This window comes from Papio anubis, chromosome 1, assembly GCF_008728515.1.
Source record: "Papio anubis isolate 15944 chromosome 1, Panubis1.0, whole genome shotgun sequence".
In the NCBI taxonomy this organism is placed as follows: Eukaryota; Metazoa; Chordata; class Mammalia; order Primates; family Cercopithecidae; genus Papio; species Papio anubis.
In genome coordinates, this window is record NC_044976.1 from 72,851,260 (window position 1) to 72,869,325 (window position 18,066).

Sequence of the window (18,066 nt, forward strand, 5' to 3'; positions counted from 1 at the left end):
AAATGTAGGTAAGTCACAGAATTTACAATACATGGAGAGCTACACAGAATAGGAGGCACAGCAGCAGTCCCAGGTAGGCAAATGAAGGGTGGAGGGAACAGAGCTTCTCTAGCCTTCAAGAATCTAGAGATGTATACCACTACTAATTAAAAAAAAAAAAAAAACTACATGCTGGGTGAAAAAACCCATCAGCTTTTTTGACATGCTCCCTTTGATATTCTCATAAAGTGTTTTATAGCCTTCTGGCCCTTCCTGACTGTTATGGAACTCTGATAAGGGTTTGTCTGTCTGCTAGGTGCAAGTTTCTCTTAACAACGTGGCATTCCCTAAGGACTTGCTGTGAGGGTGCATTCAAGGTCAGTTTGTTAGTACCATTTCCCCAAGTAAGCTCAATCTTTGCACTAGTTGAAATCAACTCTAGGAATAGGTAAAGCGTTTAGCTAAGTTTTAAAATGTGTCAAGATAGAAATTACGTATGTTCCATTCATTACTGTATCCTTAGTATGTAGCAGTATGATTGACATAAAGTCAGTAAGAAATGTTTGTTGGGCAGATAAAGAATAAAAAATTAGATAAATTGGATCAATAAACGGTAACTATTTTTCACTTGGTGTGTAATCAGTAAACGAGTCTTAACTATTTTCTCTTTTCTTTCCATTTAAATAGCTGTCGCTATTGAACATCCGGGGCACTATTTTAAACATTTTAAATAGTCATCTAATTCAGCCTTAGGAAGTAGGTATTCCAATTTTTATAAATGAGGAAACTGAGGCTCATAGAAAAGGTGAGCAACTTTCCCAAGTTAATGGAGAATAAGTAAGCGAAGCTGGAATTCTCACTCAGGACTCTCCTGTGCTTTCTGAGTTTCTCTGGAATAGGAGGTGGCATGTTCCAGAAGCTTGAAATATTTTGCCAATACTTGTATTTGCTGGACTTCCAGTTTCTCCTGGATGTCAGTCTGTGAATAACTTCGGCTATTTCTCCCAAGTCTGACTTTTCAGCTTGTGGATATGAAGGCAGAGGAAGTGAGACCAGCGATCAATAGGTGCTTAAAGTGAAAGAGCCCAACGATATAAGAATTGATGGACTAAGTACAGGAGGGCCATGAGTTTAACAGCTTGTGAGACAGCGGTTCTCAACTTTGACTGCACATTAGAATCATCTGGGAAGCTTTTACAAGTACCATTGCCCAGGACCAATTAAACCAAAATCCATGGGGTTGACACCCAGGCATCAAAATGCTTTAAAGTTTCCCAGGTGATTCCAATATACATCCAAGTATAAGAAACATGCTGAAAGAGAATGATACAATGCTAACCTGCCAGTCATTCTGTAAGAAGGGGATGCAGCTAATGAAAGAGGAAAGACAAAGCCAAGGTAAAATAGCATCTGTGACCAAAGGGGACCATTTTGATGACTTATTACGTGCATTGTCCCTGCCAAAATTCCTTGCAATGTACCACTAACTTCTGATCTTTGGAGTTCCTAATTAATTCAAGTGACAGAGTTAAAATGTAATTTTTTAATATAGCAGTATGGTTTTGAAAAATCTGTACATGGTTTTTGCTATAGTTCCTACTAAGGTATGGATGCGGGGACACCTCAACAATGTCTTGAAAAATGATGCATCTACTTTTCCATTTTTTGTCATGAGGTTCACAGATGATAGGTTTGAGTTTTGTAATGCTTGATTTGATGGGGTCTTTGGTTGTGTGTGTATTTGTTTCTAATTATTATTATTTTTCTTTTATAAATACATTTAGAGGTGCAAAATTGTGTCAGAGATGTTCTCCACAGATAATAGGAATTCCCTAATTCATACCAAAACCATAAATTGATAAAATCTGAGCTTGAGAAAGGCGCTCTTGAAGTTCTGCCTCTTTTAAAATATTTTGTGCCTCTAGATATATTTGGAAAACTAAGCATGTGGCAGTTGCTCCTCCCACAGGGTATGAAATCCCAACTTGTACATGGATTACATCATGTAAATTTAGAAATGACAAACTGATACACAACCTTTCAGATGTGAAAACCAATTAGTGTTTGTGTGGGGCTGGCCTCTGAAAATAGAATGATTTGACCTAGTTAGCTGTCCGAGAGAAGAAAACCAGGGATCCAGAGTTTGGAACTGTAAAACAGATACATTTGGGATTAATTTTTCACACTACAAAAGGGTCCATCAAAGGTTTCTTTAAATAGAAAGCTTGCCTAGTGCACTTAGAATGGAATTCATTTTATAAAAGTTGAATATAACTTATACAATTTTAATTTACTCATAGTTTTTCTGGGTTACAACAATTGTGGAAGATGATAGCACCATGACACTGATGTTCCTAGGAGGAATAAAGAAGGGAAAGCAGCAAGGGGACCGTGTCCATTTGCTGCAGTGGAGCAGGTATTTACCAGATGGCAGTGGCCATGTCTCCTCCTCATCACCCCAGGTCAAATACTCCCCTCTTTCATCTACCACCTCTCTTACACTCTTTTTTGTACTAAAACTTTCAAATATTCCCTTTTCTTCCAATCTTTCAATCCTCTCTCCATCCCTAACTTCTTGTCAACTCACCACAATGAGCACCTTGCTCATGACCATCATAAATGCTCTCACACATTGCTTCTTCTTTCCGTGGGTCTTCTTGTCATTTCTACAGTCCCATGGCTCCAACTCACAGCACATAAATGCACACACGCACCCACACACACACATGCACACGCACACATCTACACACACACACATTCTCCCACACACACAGGTGAACCCCAGTTCATTATTCAGCCTTGACCGCTCTGCTTCCTAGCTTTTGCAACATCTTTAACTTCTCTCCTGTTCCAGCTTCTTCATGCTCTAACCCACCTACTACCATCATAATCTTTATTATGTAAAACTCCAATTCTAATTATATTATTTGCATTAAAACCTTCAATAATTCTCCATTGCCTCTAAAATTAAGTTAATTCTGGAGTCCAGTTGATTCAGGAGTCCAAAATCCTCAGTGATACACGTTTTAATCATATGTTCCAGTGGTTCTAAACAGAGAGTGATACTGTCGCTCTCTCTCTTCTCAGGCACATGCTAGGCTTTTTGGAACTGCAAGAGTCTTCTTTTTTGTTTGTTTGTTTGTTTTTGTATTCCCAAGGACTAAAGAGATGCCATTACTATTTAGTGAGCTGTGACTAGAATGTTGAAGTTTCTCCAATGTTTTGGACAATCTCAAAAAACAAAAAATTATCTTACACAAAATATCAGTAACATTCTTGGAGAGGAAAACTACAAACTAGAAGTTCCACTAGTTCCCATAAACACCTCATGTTTAACCTACCATCAACCTATCACTGTATCTTAACACTATATCTTAACCTTGACACCCCCCTTATCTTATCAAAATATTAACCAGTCTTCAGTAATTATCTCAATCAGCGTAATCACAATGTCATGAAGAAGTATTTTCTGGGGGCTACCCCATCTCCATTCATGCCTCACTAAAGACCACAGTACTCTGTGCCATGTTATAATTTATATCTCATTTATTATTTAACTGCATGTGGTGAATGTTAAATATTTGATTTATAATAAACTAGGAAAATTATTAGTTAGGCTGTAAATACCAGGCTTTGTATTTCTGCAATTTGAGTAAAACTCTGGCATTCAGATTTTTTTGACTCCTACATTCCTGTCAAGTTCGAATACATTCTCGTCCAAAAATAATGAACTACTAGATGTTCCACCTCTTTTCCACTCTCCCCCCCCTCACTATTAGGGCACTAAATGTCAATGTATTTCTTTTTAATTACTAAAAGGATAGAATGTAGGTGACTAAGATGTGTGAGGGAAAAAGTGACTACCACATTCATTCCGTGCATGTTTTTTTAAAAAAATATTTTAATGTTTAAAAGTTCTATAACAAAAGATACTGTTCTTTCAACAGTGGATTTCACGTGCAGAGCATTAATATGACACTTAGTTTAGCATGAGATAAAAGCAAAACATAATATTCTGATAAATACACCAATTATTGACCCATTTATTTTATATTCTACTAATGTAAATCTTCATTAGAGAAATGAATAAACAAACAAGCAAGTGGACAGAAACATCCCAGCAGTGCAGGTGTGTGCACACTGAGTTACAAGGGACATCCAGCATGCATTTCCCTTGAACTCAGGGTCTGTACTTTTTCTGCAAATGGGACCATGTCTAATTATTTATTATGAATGAATACTTTACCTAGAATTTTTTCCTTGACTCAAGCAATCTTCCTGCCTGAACCTCCTGAGTAGCTGGGACTACAGGCATGCACCATCATGCCCAGTTAATTTTTAATTTTTATTTTTGTAGAGACAGAGTTTTACTATGTTGCCTAGGCTGGTCTCGAACTCCTAAGGTTAAGTGATTCAGCCTCCTAAAGTGCTGAGATTATAAATATGAGCCACTGCACCATGCCCCACATAACTTTTATTAAAGTATATTGTTATAATTGTTCTATTTTATTATTAATTATTGTCAATCTCTCACTGTGCCCAATTTATAAGTTAAATTTTATCATAGGTATGTAGGTATAAGAAAAAAATGTATATTGGATTCAGTAATAGCTCTAGTTTCAGGCATCCACTGGGGATCTTGGAATATATCTCTGGTAGATAAGAGGCGAGGAGGCTACTAAACTTTTTATAATCAGCTTGTATTTTCCACCAAAAAAAAAATGCGATTTTGATTATAGGTATTTAAGCCTATAGGTCAATGTGAAAAGGTCTGACATATTTATAATATTGAGTCCCCCTTACCATGAACATAGCACATTTTTGCATTTATTTAAATGTCCTTTAATATCTTTTAGTAAGAGTTTATAATTTTCTCTATGGGGTTCTTATATAACTTTTGTGTGATAAATAGTTACATTCATTGTGATTGCTGAAATCATTTGGACTAATTGCTACCACTTTATTTTATTCTGTCTAGTATTTTTTCTTACCCTATCTTTTTTTATTTCCTTTGATTATTTGAATATGAGCTATATTTCTATTCTTTGGTGAGCACCCTAGAAACTTTAATACATTATTTAAAACAACAAATTATATTTTTAATATGTTTGTCTTATTCTCAAGTGAAAGATCTTAGACCATTTTAATTAAAGATTATTCTCTCCTGGCCTCGATAATACCTCTTTATTTTAATTTCCGGTATTTTATCTTCATCAAGATTTTATAAATCCATAGTGATTTCATTGTTTTATACAACTATGTTTTATTTAGGTTTACCCCATGTTTAATGTTTCATTGTTTGTTATGGTTACATTTCAAATCTTTTTCCTAGTATCGTTTTTCTTTTCCATAAATGCAGCTTTAAAACTTCTTTAAACCTCACTCTGTTGGAAGTAAACAAATGAAAAAAACTTATTTTCCCTCTTTTTTAAGATATTAGTAGATATAGGATTTTCGTTGTTTAGTTACTTTTTTTCCCTGCACCTTCAGGGGGAAAATGCTATTCCATGTTTTACTTTCTTTGCTGTTGTTAAAATTTCATCTATGAATCTAGTTGTTATATCTTTTGTTTTTAATCTGCCTTTTAAAACTGCTTTTAAAAATCCTCTTTATCTTTGGTATCCTATAGATTAACTATGTTGTGTATAGATATAAATTTATGTTTATTTATTTAACTTGTGATATATTATGTTTCCAGAATTTGAAAATTGACATCTTTCATAAATTCTGGGTAATCCTCAGCCAGTCTCTTCTAACATATCTTTATTACATCTTCTTTAGTATCTCTTTCTGGAATTCTAGTTGGATATTTTTTAAAGCTTCTCACTGTTTTCCACATTTCTCAATCTCTTTTTAAAAAATATTTCCCACCCTTTACTTTCTCTATCCTGCTTTTTCAGATCTGTCTTCCAGTTCACTTATTCTCTCAGAAGTGGGTTTAATGTGTTGTTTATTTTGTTCATTGCATTTCTAATTCAATTTATTTCTTATTTATATTCCAGTTCTAGAAATTGCATGCCACTTACAGTTTTACAGGAGAGTTTTAAAAAGCTGTAGACCCTCTCCATACTTTTTATTTCTTCAAACACATTTTACCTAGAGATATTAATACCTCAAGACCACCCTAAAACTTCAACTTGTAGTTCTTTTTTTTTTTTTGGGGGGTGGGGGGGGACGGAGTCTTGCTCTGTTGCCCAGGCTGGAGTGCAATGGCACAATCTCGGCTCACCGCAAGCTCCACCTCCCAGGTTCAAGTGATTCTCCCGCCTCAGCCTCCCAAGTAGCTGGGATTACAGGCACGCACCACCACGCCCAGCTAATTTTTGTATTTTTTTAGTAGAGACGGGGTTTCACCATGTTGGTCAGGCTGGTCGTGTACTCCTAATCTCATGATCTGTCCACCGTGGCCTCCCAAAGTGCTGGGATTACAGGAGTGAGCCACCACACCCGGCCAACTTGGAGTTTTTCATAAAACCCATGTAGTAATAATTCTGCTTTAAACTAGCTTGTATGTGGGTTGGCAGATGAGACTTCTGCGAGTTTATATATATATATATGTGTGTGTGTGTGTGTATATATATATATTTGTATATATTCTTTTTCTTACTTTACCTGGAGCCAGGAACAATGTAGGATATTTATCCTCTGCATATCTTTATGTAAAGTGAATTTTATTTTTTCTGATTTACCTAATCTGGATGTTGCCCTTTGAGGATTTTGGCTTCATATAGGTGTTTCTTATCTGACCCTCCACCTTGCTTGAATCCATGGTGTCTCCACCACATAATCTATTAAAATTCATGCTACAGGCCAACAAGAGTCTGTATGAGAAATTCATAGCACTTATATTTGCTTGGAGTGATAATGTTAGAAAATCTTTTACTTTTATATTCATACCCACAGTAGATTGTAAACATCATGCAGGCATAAAGTGTCTCTCCTTTTGCTGCTGTTTCTCCAGTACTTAGAACAGTGCCTGGTACATGGTAGGTGCCAAACACCTATTTGTGAAGTACGTGAACATAATGACTTCCCACAAACATGATGCCATTGAATTCAACGATTTTGTGAAGTGCGCCTCATGGTTTCCATTTTTTTAGCTAAAACTCAGAAACTCAATAATGTAAGTAATGCAAATAACTAGTACAAAAAATGGTAGTTCATAATTTAATCTGGGACTGTCCGGTAGTGTTTTCATCACATCATGCTATCTTTGGAGACTAAACTTTGCCCACATGTTTGCCAACACCAGAAAGTTCTAATGTCAAGTTAGGGCTTTGAGGAAGATCAGCAGGGAGCTATCCAGAGTACTGAACCACCTCACACTTAAAACTGCAGATATACTGGAACATACTGCCCTCTGTCTATGGCCAATAGCTTTTGATTGCAAGGAAATTTCCCTTCTCACTCTAACTCTGATAATAGTCACTTTGCCTAAGCTTATGCCTCCTGATGAAACACTGTAATCACCTGCCTGTGCTGATACAGACCCAAACTGAACACAACTCCACAGCTGCTGCCTTGTTCACAGCCATGCCTAGCCCTACCCTCTGTGTCTTCTTCAATCATGCTTCTCCAAAACAGGCTCACTCTCTGACCACATTTGTAAAAGTAGTGACAACCAGTCAGAGCACATAAAATGACAGACTTCTTTCTAGGAACTTAACTGAAGTGACATTTGTGAACTAGCTTTGAGGATAGCTCTATTTTAGCATGATTTCTTTATGGAACTGAGTATACTGTAAAATTAGGCTCTCCTTTTCATTTTCTCATTAAACATACTCTCCATTGTAGTAGTGAATTGCACTCACTGAATGAAAAAAACAACAACAAACTTTTAGCTGACATTTGGGGGCAACAATTGACTTTCTGGTGATGAGAGTCCAAGAGTTTTTCAGGGCCAGAAATGAAGAAAAAGACCACTGTTTCTCATACATAAATACAATAGAGAATCAGCATCTTTTAGCTAATTCTACGTAGAAATAATTTTAAGATTTATAAATTTAATAAAACCAAAAAGGGTATTTGGCTTTGTAACCTATATTTTACTTATTCAAAGAATGCTGATTTGAAATATGACATCTATAGAATTTACAAAAGACTGCAGTGCTTATTGGAACATTATATTAGTATCTAACCCTCACTTCAGCAGTGTCTTCTGAGCTTATAGGAAGAGTTGCCTTTCTTACTCAGTGACACTGGTGACTTAAGTTCTATGGATCTTGTATGTATAATGAGGAGAACAAGATGTTCCTTGCCTAAATCTAGGGACAAACCTTTTTTTTTTTTTTTTTTTAGGGTAGCTATCATCTCTGAGACGCAAAATTTTTATGACATGCACTTCCTGAACGTCAGTTATCAAGCTCATTAAGGGCTTGCAGTGGCAAAATATAAAAGCCAAAGGAGAGAAGCTAGAATCTAAGCAAGTGCCACGATGCCTATCAGTTGCCTTTTATCTCTTTCTTTTTAAGCTCATATCTTCTTGAGATGCCCATATTTTTTTACTAGTTAACAAAATCAGAAAATCTCCTAATATCTTGGTGGTATGGGGCTGAAAAGGGAAATATGTAACTATGCATCTTGATGTGACAGTGTGAAAGTATTTGGTATAACTCATTATGTCCCTGAATGCCATCTTATATAGGTGGGGAAATTAAAGAAAGTGGGGAGGGGTCTTTCACGAAGTTAAAACTATCTCCATGAAGGTCCAAACAATAAACACAGCCATTTATTATATTTACATAACACCTCTTCACCGTATCCGTAGATGCATACCCAGACCAAGCAATTCCCTTACACACACATACACACGAAAGGTGAAAGGAGGGCTATAAATTGATTGCTAGTGCCCTCTGCATTTCATGCTTCTGGTATCTTACAAATCACCAGAACTGGACATAGTCTGTGCTGAAAGGTGATAGGGCTCTATGTTAAGAACTCCTTTTCGGCTGATGTGGAGTAAAGCAACCAGGTTAGCTGCTTGTTTTTGGCTGCCTTGCTCTCTAGCGCCATCTAGCAGTCAGTTGACAAACTACGAGTGAGGCCTCCTCCAGACCTCCTGACTGCTGTACTAAGGAGAGAGGCTTGGAGACTTCACGCCGAACAAAGGTGTGCAGCCTCAAAGTTGAGGAGCATGTGAAAAATGTCAATCTTTCCTTGACTTTTAAAACCACCCTTAGTTTGAAACAGCCTTTCTCCATGAAAAATGTAAAAGAACATCAAACAAAATATTCTGTTCAAAAGAGGAGGTGATGAAAATGGGAAATTAATAAAAGTGAAGATATGAGAAGAGCCCTACGTGTGTAAAACTGGCACCTTTTTTTTTTTTTTTTTTAAATAAGCTTTAAGGACCTAGATTTATTGTCACACATAAAAGATTTGCATGAAAAGAGTGAGCGAGTGACATATTTAGGTTACAACATATCCACTTGAGAGAGAGAATGAGATGCAGCTCTCACCGTGGCTATTCTCATGCTATAATTTCGTGTTCTTTTCTATCCGTCAGCAGCGCTTGTTAGCGAGCTAAAATGCACTCCCTCCTAACCCAAAGGGCGAGCCAGAGTGCATTTCCGTCTTCAAGCGTTTTGTAATACTAATTAACTAATTCCCAGTCACATGAAGAGAACCTGCGAAGATTCGCCGGAGGCAAACTGCTAAATAAATGGTGACAGATTTCTCAGTTTTCAATTAGATGAAATGACATATTGGGACAACGAATGGCCTGACTTTCTAATGATGAGAGTTTTATGAGGTTTTCATTCCTGGAAATGAAGAGGAACCCTCTCCATTCATACACAAAGGAGGGTCCAGACCACTCTTAAGCACATCAAAGCACACAGATCCTGCCTTTGGCAGTTGCTTGTGTGTACAACTGAAAGTAAGACTTGGTCCAAAAATGCTGCTTTTGAGACTGCTTCTGCTCTCCTGAAATATCTGACAGGACAAGCACAGGGACCAAAGAGAACAACCAGCCTAATTAAATCTATACAGGCAGCACTGTGTTCTGTTCTCCGCCCTGACTCCAGCTCTGGCCTCACCCTGCTCCCTCCTGACTCCAGTGTTTGTGTTGCGAATATGAATCTCTTGCTAGCATGGCAACTGTTGCTATGTTCGCAGCAATAAGAAGTGGGCGATGCTGCTGTCTCTGTAATGATTCAGATACAAGAGCAATGATTTCTAAATAGATTTCTGAAGCGGCTCTCACAATGGCTCTGAACAGTTTAACAGGTTTAATTCCTCATGGATTTTTTTTTTCTTTTTTTCACCTTTAACATCTTCCATGTGGACTAAATCTAAACCTCATATAATGCAAAAATGCCATCATTCTTTCTTTTGCTTACTAGTATTTGAAGCAGGAATTTTCTTGTAAAAAAAAACCACATTTAACCAGTTGTCATTTCGTATTACCTCCTTGGAACCCATGAGATGGAGTTTTCTTGATATTTAGGTAATGGCAGCTAAGGAAATCTGAAAAAATAATGGGCCCAGGAAGAAAATAACTGCTGGATTAACCAAAGTGGAATGAAAATCATCACCATTAATATTTGTGATATTTGCCGAACATTTTTTATTAATGAGCAGATGTTTTAAAGGCCTCATCTGCAAACGAGGACAGAAAATTTACTAGTGGATATATGTTTGCCACCCTGACTTCTCTTTCAAAGAGACAGTGAGAAAAATGAAACAACTTTCTGTTTTTTTGGCCTTCATCAGTCTCTTATTTGCCAGCCTATCCAGTGTTAACTGTGCCACTAAGTGTCACCAGATGCTAACACAGCCCGGGCCCCAGGAGGATATGATGTAGATAATATTGCCATGTGCACTGATGGCAATACAGACCTGGCCAAAGGATAAAAAGAGAAAACACATTACATGTTTTGATCGGTAGCATGGAACAGAAATGTGTATTCGAACATAGACACTTGCTATGTTCTAGACGCTATTGTGCATTTTTTTGTATGCCTGTGGTAGCATCAGACTTACCACAGCTCTTCTACAGCTAAGAGTTATTTTTTCTACAAATGAGAAACTGAAGCACAGAAAGTATAAATGGCCTGCCCAAGGCTTTGTAACTAGTAAACAGCAGGGCCAAGATTTGAGCCAACATCAGCCTGACTCCAAAGCCCATGATCTTTTTACTACTTGCTGAGCTGCTACAGTGTGAGACAAGAGAGCTGCTCTCATACTAATCAGTTGTGTGACATGAGCAAATCCCTTCCTGCCCTGGGTTTTAGGATTATCATCTATAATGAGGCATTTGAATTGGATGCTTGCTATTCAAGGTGTGACTCACAGACCAGCAGCTTTGGCATCACCTAGGAGCTTGTTAGAAATGTAGAATCTCAGGCCCCACACTGGACCTGCTGAATCTGCATTTTAACAAGATTTTAACAGGCGACTTGCAAATATACAGTAACCAATCTCTGTGGACCCTTTTAGCTTTAGTGTACTGTATTTAGAAAGTCACCTCGCTCTTATCTCTTTCTAGATTCTGTTCCTTCTCCAAGGTTGTTTTACCGCTCCCTGTGAGCTTTCCTAATCTCATTCTTTTACTTGATGGAAAGATTCACTGTCTTCTCAGAAAAGATTTATCTATTCTAATTCATTTACCACTTTCTACTTGGTATCATGTCTCTGTTGAATAAGTTTCTTGAGGGGGAGAGCTATTCATATTAAATAATTTTATATCTGTAATATCAATGGACAAGGTTCATTAAACTAAAGAAAATATATTGAAAGGAATGTTGAACAAATCATTATCTTAATTTAGTTACAAATAGTAAATAGTGTGCTGATCGCAAGATCCCTGTATTATTCATTACAAATATTTCAAGGCAAGCACAATCCAAGTTCTTTAAATATAGGTCCAGGAAAATTTGCAAATAGCACACATGATGAGCAGTTTTTAAATTTCTTCACCCCCACCCCCATCTTTTTAACACAAAAATACCTAAAGGATTCAATTAAGACCAAGTTCAATCCCAACATCTCCTCCTCTAGGAAGTTGTCCTAAATACCCTCAACTCGTTACCCATCATGTTTGTTGTTACTATATTCTGTATATATCCCATCAGAGAATGGAAACATTATTGTAATTATTGATGTCTTTGAATGTCAGTTGCCACACACACACATACACACACACACACACACATGCACATGCACTTACACAAAGTAAGCTTCCTGAAGCCAGGAACTGTGTCTTTCATTTTTGCATTCTTAATATTTATCACAATGCTTGGCATATAGTGTGATGGATATATGTGTTTTGAATGAATGAATGAATGAATGAATGAATGAATGAATGGCTCAATCAATACAAATCTTTCTGGCCCCAAAGTCTCTTTTTTGCTTTAATGTACTTCTTGTTCTCCTTCACATTAGGATGGTTCACTGACACCAACAACATGGAGATGCACAGTTCTATGGTGAGAATTTCAAAGAACTTGTTTTAGTCGTGTTGGTATTCCCTACTAATATGGTACTTTAGTGTACTATGGCATAAGCTAGTCATCTAGGAACATGGGCTCTGAGACTTAGCAACTCAAGTCCCTTTGAAATCACAAAAGCTGAAAATTGAAGCAGCATTTGTATTTCATCCTCTCTGATTGGTCAGGTGTTCATTCGACAAACATTTGCAGAGTCCTTATTTTGTGCCAGGAGTTTGCCAGGAACCAAAGATGCCAAAAAGCAAACATAGTATAATATTTCTACCTTTAAGTAGTTTGTGTGGAAAATAGACCCCAAATGTATTATAATGCAATGTGATTGTATACAATAATGGGTACATGACTCTAGTGTATTCTAACACAGACGGAGGCGTTACTAAGAAAAAGGAGAGGCAGAGAATGATTCCATCAGGTTAAAGGGCATGTGGGTAGCTTCTTGCAAAAGGTGGCCTTGGCAAAGAGATCAGAAATACCTAATGTAAACGATGAGTTAATGGGTGCAGCACAGCAACATGGCACATGTATACATATGTAACAAACCTGCACCTTGTGCACATGTACGCTAGAACTGAAGGTATAATAAAAATAGTGATAATAATAATAACCATCATAAGTGTAACCATATTGGGTTCTTATTTTGTACCAGATAACAGGCCATGGTACTTTAAATGTGTTATATCATTTAATCTTCATAAAAATGAAGGCATTATGATTTTTTCAATTTCACAGATGAGAAAAAATAAAGTCCCCAAAATACAAGTGGCAAATGCCTGATGTGGGACTTAAACCTGGCCAGAGTAGTTCTAGAACTGGTGAATCTGGACACCAAACTCTACAAAAGGCAGAGAGAAAAGCATTAAAAAAATAGCCCACAGGCCAGGAGACAGACTGCATTCAGAGGGTAAGTAGTGAATCAGTCTGCCAGACCAGTAGCATGAGAGATTGCACACAAACTGAGAAAACCAACAGCAAGCTATGGGTCAGAGCCCAACCCAGGGCTGGTAAAAGAGAGGCTCAGGAGGAAGGATGCTTTGCTGATAACAGAAGTGGGAGTTACTGTGCTATACTGGGAAAGAACTTGCTTCTTGAAGCCAGAGGTATATGTTCTAATCCCACCTCTGCCTTTAAGAATGGTATAAACTTGTCCCTCGGTAACTAAAATAGGGACCATAATATTACCTTGTCTGGTTTTTACAGGGTCTGCATAAAATTCATATAAAACACTTAATATCATCCCTGAGAAACTTGTGTTGTTTTGTTTTAAACTAAGGATAAATGTCCCTGTTTCACAGTTCTAGCCACAGATGGATAAACCCCTTTCTGAGGTTGAGAAATGAAAGCCTGTGTCTATCTGAAATTCAGAATCCTTTTTCAGACACTTTCTACTTCTTTTTATCACTTATTCTCTTTGAGATAGTAGAGCACTCCTTTTTCCTCATTAAATAGCAGCTTTACCCATAAATTTCTCATAGCTTTTCCTTACTTATTTACACTACCTGATTGTCAAATTCGACAATGTTGACCATTCCTCAGTCAAGTTGCCATTTGGAATAACTTAAAGGTTTCTGGATGTTTTCTACCCAGCAGCTATTTATGACAATGACAGAAATCAGGAAAATGACTTTTGAGGATTTCAATTTTTCTCTATAATCCCTGAAAATAAAGTAATAGTCAATTGTGAATGTGGCTGCTGAATGCTAGAGTACTACATAAAAATAGAAAAGATTTAAAATGCGTGAGAACTAACGAATCTAAATTTATTGGTTTTACACAAATGAATGATTTTCATTTTATTTTAAAAAATTGTCCTTTATTGTTTAGGGCAAGAAAAATCATATACTCTTTTCTTCAATAATCTTTTATCAGATTAACATAGAGGAAAATGAATTATGAAATTATGAAATAAATAAAATTGAGGACAAAGCACCATATTAAAATGTTGATTGTTGATTTTGTCATATCATATATGTTAAGGAATAGAGTATTGTGTTTGACTTAGAAAGGTACCTATGAACTACTTTCTGGTATTGAGTGATCTGAATTTCTTTTTTTTTTCTTTTTTTTTTTTTTTTTTTTGAGACAGGGTCTCACTTTGTTACCCGGTACAGTTGTGTGATCATGGCTCAGTGCAGCCTCAACTTCCCCAGGCTCAGGTGATTCTTCCTCCTCAGCTCCACAAGTAACTGGAGCTACAGGCGTACGCCACCACACTTGGCTAATTTTTGTATTTTTTGTAGAGACAGGGTTTCACCAAGTTGCCCAGGCTGGTCTTGAATTCCTGAACTCAAGCGATCTGCTTGCTTTCCAAGGTGTGAGCCTATGCGCCCAGCTTGAATTTCAATGTTACAAACAAATTTTCTATTGCTTGTATATTCTTTGGGTATTTTATTTCTTTTGTAAAAGGTAGACAATTCTGAGTTTAAACATGACTTAGAGATGTTTAACTACTTTTTTTACCCCTTGATTTTTACTTCCTGAGATCAGTAGTACAGACGGCAATCAGTTCTCACCTTTTAAAAAGATCTGAGGCCAGGCATGGTGGTTCACACCTGTAATCCCAGGACTTTCGGAGGCTGAAGCGGGAAGATCACCAGGTCAGGAGATCGAGACCATCCTGGCTAACAGGGTGAAGCCCTGTCTCTACTAAAAGTATCAAAAAATATTAGCCAGGCATGGTGGCGGGCGCCTGTAGTCCCAGCTACTCGGGAGGCTGAGGCAGGAGAATGGCGTGAACCCGGGAGGCAGAGCTTGCAGTGAGCCAACATCGTGCCACTGCACTTCAGGCTGGATGACAGAGTGAGATTCCATCTCAAAAAAAAAAAAAAAAAAGAATAAAATGAGAAAAAAATTATTGAGAGATGGTCAAATCTCTTGAATTTTTAGAAGATTACTGCTCATTAAATTAGACAGCACCTTGTTTGTAATTTGTTCAAAACTACCAACTACCGAGATCTATGTATTATACTTTGTTAAATAAACTTCTCTTTCTCTTTGGGAGAGACATATATAGGATCTTGAACAGTATACAAAGTTTAATTAAATATAGCTAGCATTGAAAAGTTCATGGAATTAATCAACTAACTCACAAATGTGTGTTGATTTCCTTCTAGGTATACAGTACTGTGTCTGCCCCTATCCAGAGAGGCCCAATATTTTGATAGCTAGTCTTGTATTCTTGTATAAAGACTTTTAGCAAACTGAATATGCTTTTTTTTTTTTTTTTAGACAAAAGTCTCTCACTCTGTTGCTCAGACTGAAGTGGAGTGGTGCAATGGGCTCAGAGCAACCTCTGCCTCCCGAGTTTAAGCAATTCTCGTGCCTCAGCCTCCCAAGTAGCTGGGACTACAGGCACGCACCACTACACCCTGCTAATTTTTGTATTTTTAGTAGAGATAGGGTTTTGCCATGTTGGCCTCGAACTACTGGTATCAAACTGCTTACCTCATGTAATCCACCCTTACTTTCTTTATTTAAAGAATTAACAATATATTACTTACAGGTGGAAAACACAAAAGTATGTGTCATTTTCCCTATTACACTAGCCTCCTCACTGATCTAATTCCATTGGATACGCATTTATCTATCATTTATTAAGCATCTCTTATGTATTGAATCATATGGTAAATATTGGACACCCAATGATGGATTAGACATCTCTTCAGTCCTGGGGGAATTCACAGTCTAAGGGAGGAGGTCAGAGAAACAAACAGGAAGATAAATACTAAGCCTTGTGTAGGAAGCCCTATGAGCCTGGGAAGAGTCAGGGTAGACTTCCCAAAAGCCATCCTGTTTCACTTGAGTTTGGCAGAGCTAACCAAGCAGAGAAAGGAAGAAAGAGTATACTAGGAAAGGGAAGCAACAGGAACAAAGGCGGGAAAGTGGGAAACTGTGCAGTACATTTGGGAATAGCAAAGGATTGAATGTGGGTAGAGCAGAAGCTATAGATGAGGATTTAAAGTCAATAGAAGTAGACAGAAAAGAACACGGAGACAAGTAAGTTCAGTACCCAAGGAAAGTTGGAAGGAAGAGGGTAGCTGTCCTTCATGCGGCTTCCCTTCCCGTCACTGAGACCACTGAGACCTCAGACTCTTCTCTTCGTTCAGGCAGTGAGCATAAAAAGATCTGGATGGGACTGGGTAGAGCAGCCAGCAATCTTTATTGAAATTGCCCTGGGGCATGACTCGAAACTGTGAGGCACCCTAAAGGAGCATGATTTATGCAGCTGTGTTTACTATGAGTCATTGTACAGACTCAGACCTGGAGCTAGGGATAATATGGTCATCTAGATGAGACATGAGTGACATAGACACAGTAGAGCTCCACCTTGAACCCAAGATTGGCCCCTCGAACTGTGCAAAACAGGCAGCACTGCAGGGTGGCTCATGGCACTCAACTATTCCTGTACTGATGACATCACACACATGATCATCTGTTTATAAGTCTATCTCTTTAGATGGTGAGGAAAGAGAAATAAAGGTGTAAAAATCCAGCCATCATAACAAAAACACCAAAAGAAAGAAATTAACTTACCCAAAGGTCTCACAGCTTGTAGTTTGTGAATCTCTACATTAAAAGGTGGATGATGAATCTGAGACCTACTGAGTTAACTGTCCAGCATCTCAGCCATATGCCTTATTCCTCTTTATATGCATCTCCACTCCCACACCACCCCCTCCTGGCTTCATCCTTTAGTGCCTGGAATAACGCCTGGCACATGGTAGTTACTCATCAGAAGTCCACTGAGTGAAAGAACAAACACCTACCACTGACGGGTTGCTATTTATACTGTTCTGTCTTCACTGTTGGGAGCTTCATACTGTGTTCTTCAAAATGGGCACCCCCTGCAGCATGCCTCACTCTACAAGGAAAACTTCTCTGTTAACAAGCCTTATGATGGGGTCCCTGTGTGATCACCTAAAGCTGGCCTTTCCTGTCCCTCATCCAGGTAAATGGCTCACCGTGGAAAACTGTAGGTGACTTTTGCCCTTTCACTAACATTCTTCTTGATAAGACACTTAAAGAGGAAAATAGTCTTGACTCTTTAAAGTTGATGCCAGTTTGGGGCTGTTAACAAAGTCAAGGGATTCTGTTGTTAGAATCAACCTAGCACACAGCTTGCTCAGTCAACACTGTTTCACTGGCCTATGATTACAGCAGAATTAGGTGCCTAAGGTAAGGAAATGGTTGTGGAGAGAGTCCGAATGACCCAGAGGCCCATGTGTGCTTTTCTAGTTCGTTTGTTCAGCTGATATTTATTGAGCAATTATACTGGGATGTGGAAATGTACTGAGTCCCCATCCCTTCATTATTTTAATCCAGTGTACTAGGGACTCTTATCAGAGTGAGCCCATGAAATGGTGGGGATGCAGGGGCACTGGTAGTGGGAGTTGAGAACCTGATGATGACTGTCTTTGCAATGTTCCCTCAGGAGAAAAGTTCTGTGCAGTAGGCACATCCCACTTCAGACTCCTGCACATCTGCAGAGAACTTTGCATTCTCACTGCAAGAGGAGTTCCTCTTCCTTTCATTTTTCTTCTCCTTGTCTTCCTTTTTTTCCTCTATGCCAAATCTAAGCAAATCTGCTTCATCCAGAGGCAGCTGGTGCTACTATGTGGGAGTGTTAAATGTTTAACATCTT

The 18,066-nt window shown here is 38.0% G+C and overlaps 1 protein-coding gene across 7 annotated transcripts in view; it reads left to right on the forward strand.

The window, feature by feature from the left end:
• LOC101000074 (serine/threonine-protein kinase TNNI3K) overlaps positions 1–18,066 on the forward strand; it is a 309,317-nt gene that overhangs the window by 259,942 nt on the left and 31,309 nt on the right. For 4 of the 7 annotated variants that reach the window (XM_017962538.3, XM_017962532.3, XM_017962535.3 and 1 more), the window contains 2 exons: positions 296–356; positions 2,280–2,395. The exons of 2 other annotated variants lie outside the window; for them this stretch is intronic. In XM_017962538.3, coding sequence (XP_017818027.1) covers positions 296–356; positions 2,280–2,395 — 177 coding nt within the window. Of the gene's footprint in view, positions 1–295; positions 357–2,279; positions 2,396–12,363; positions 12,414–18,066 lie in introns of those variants that run through there. One more of the 7 variants, XM_021943016.2, reaches the window with a different exon arrangement.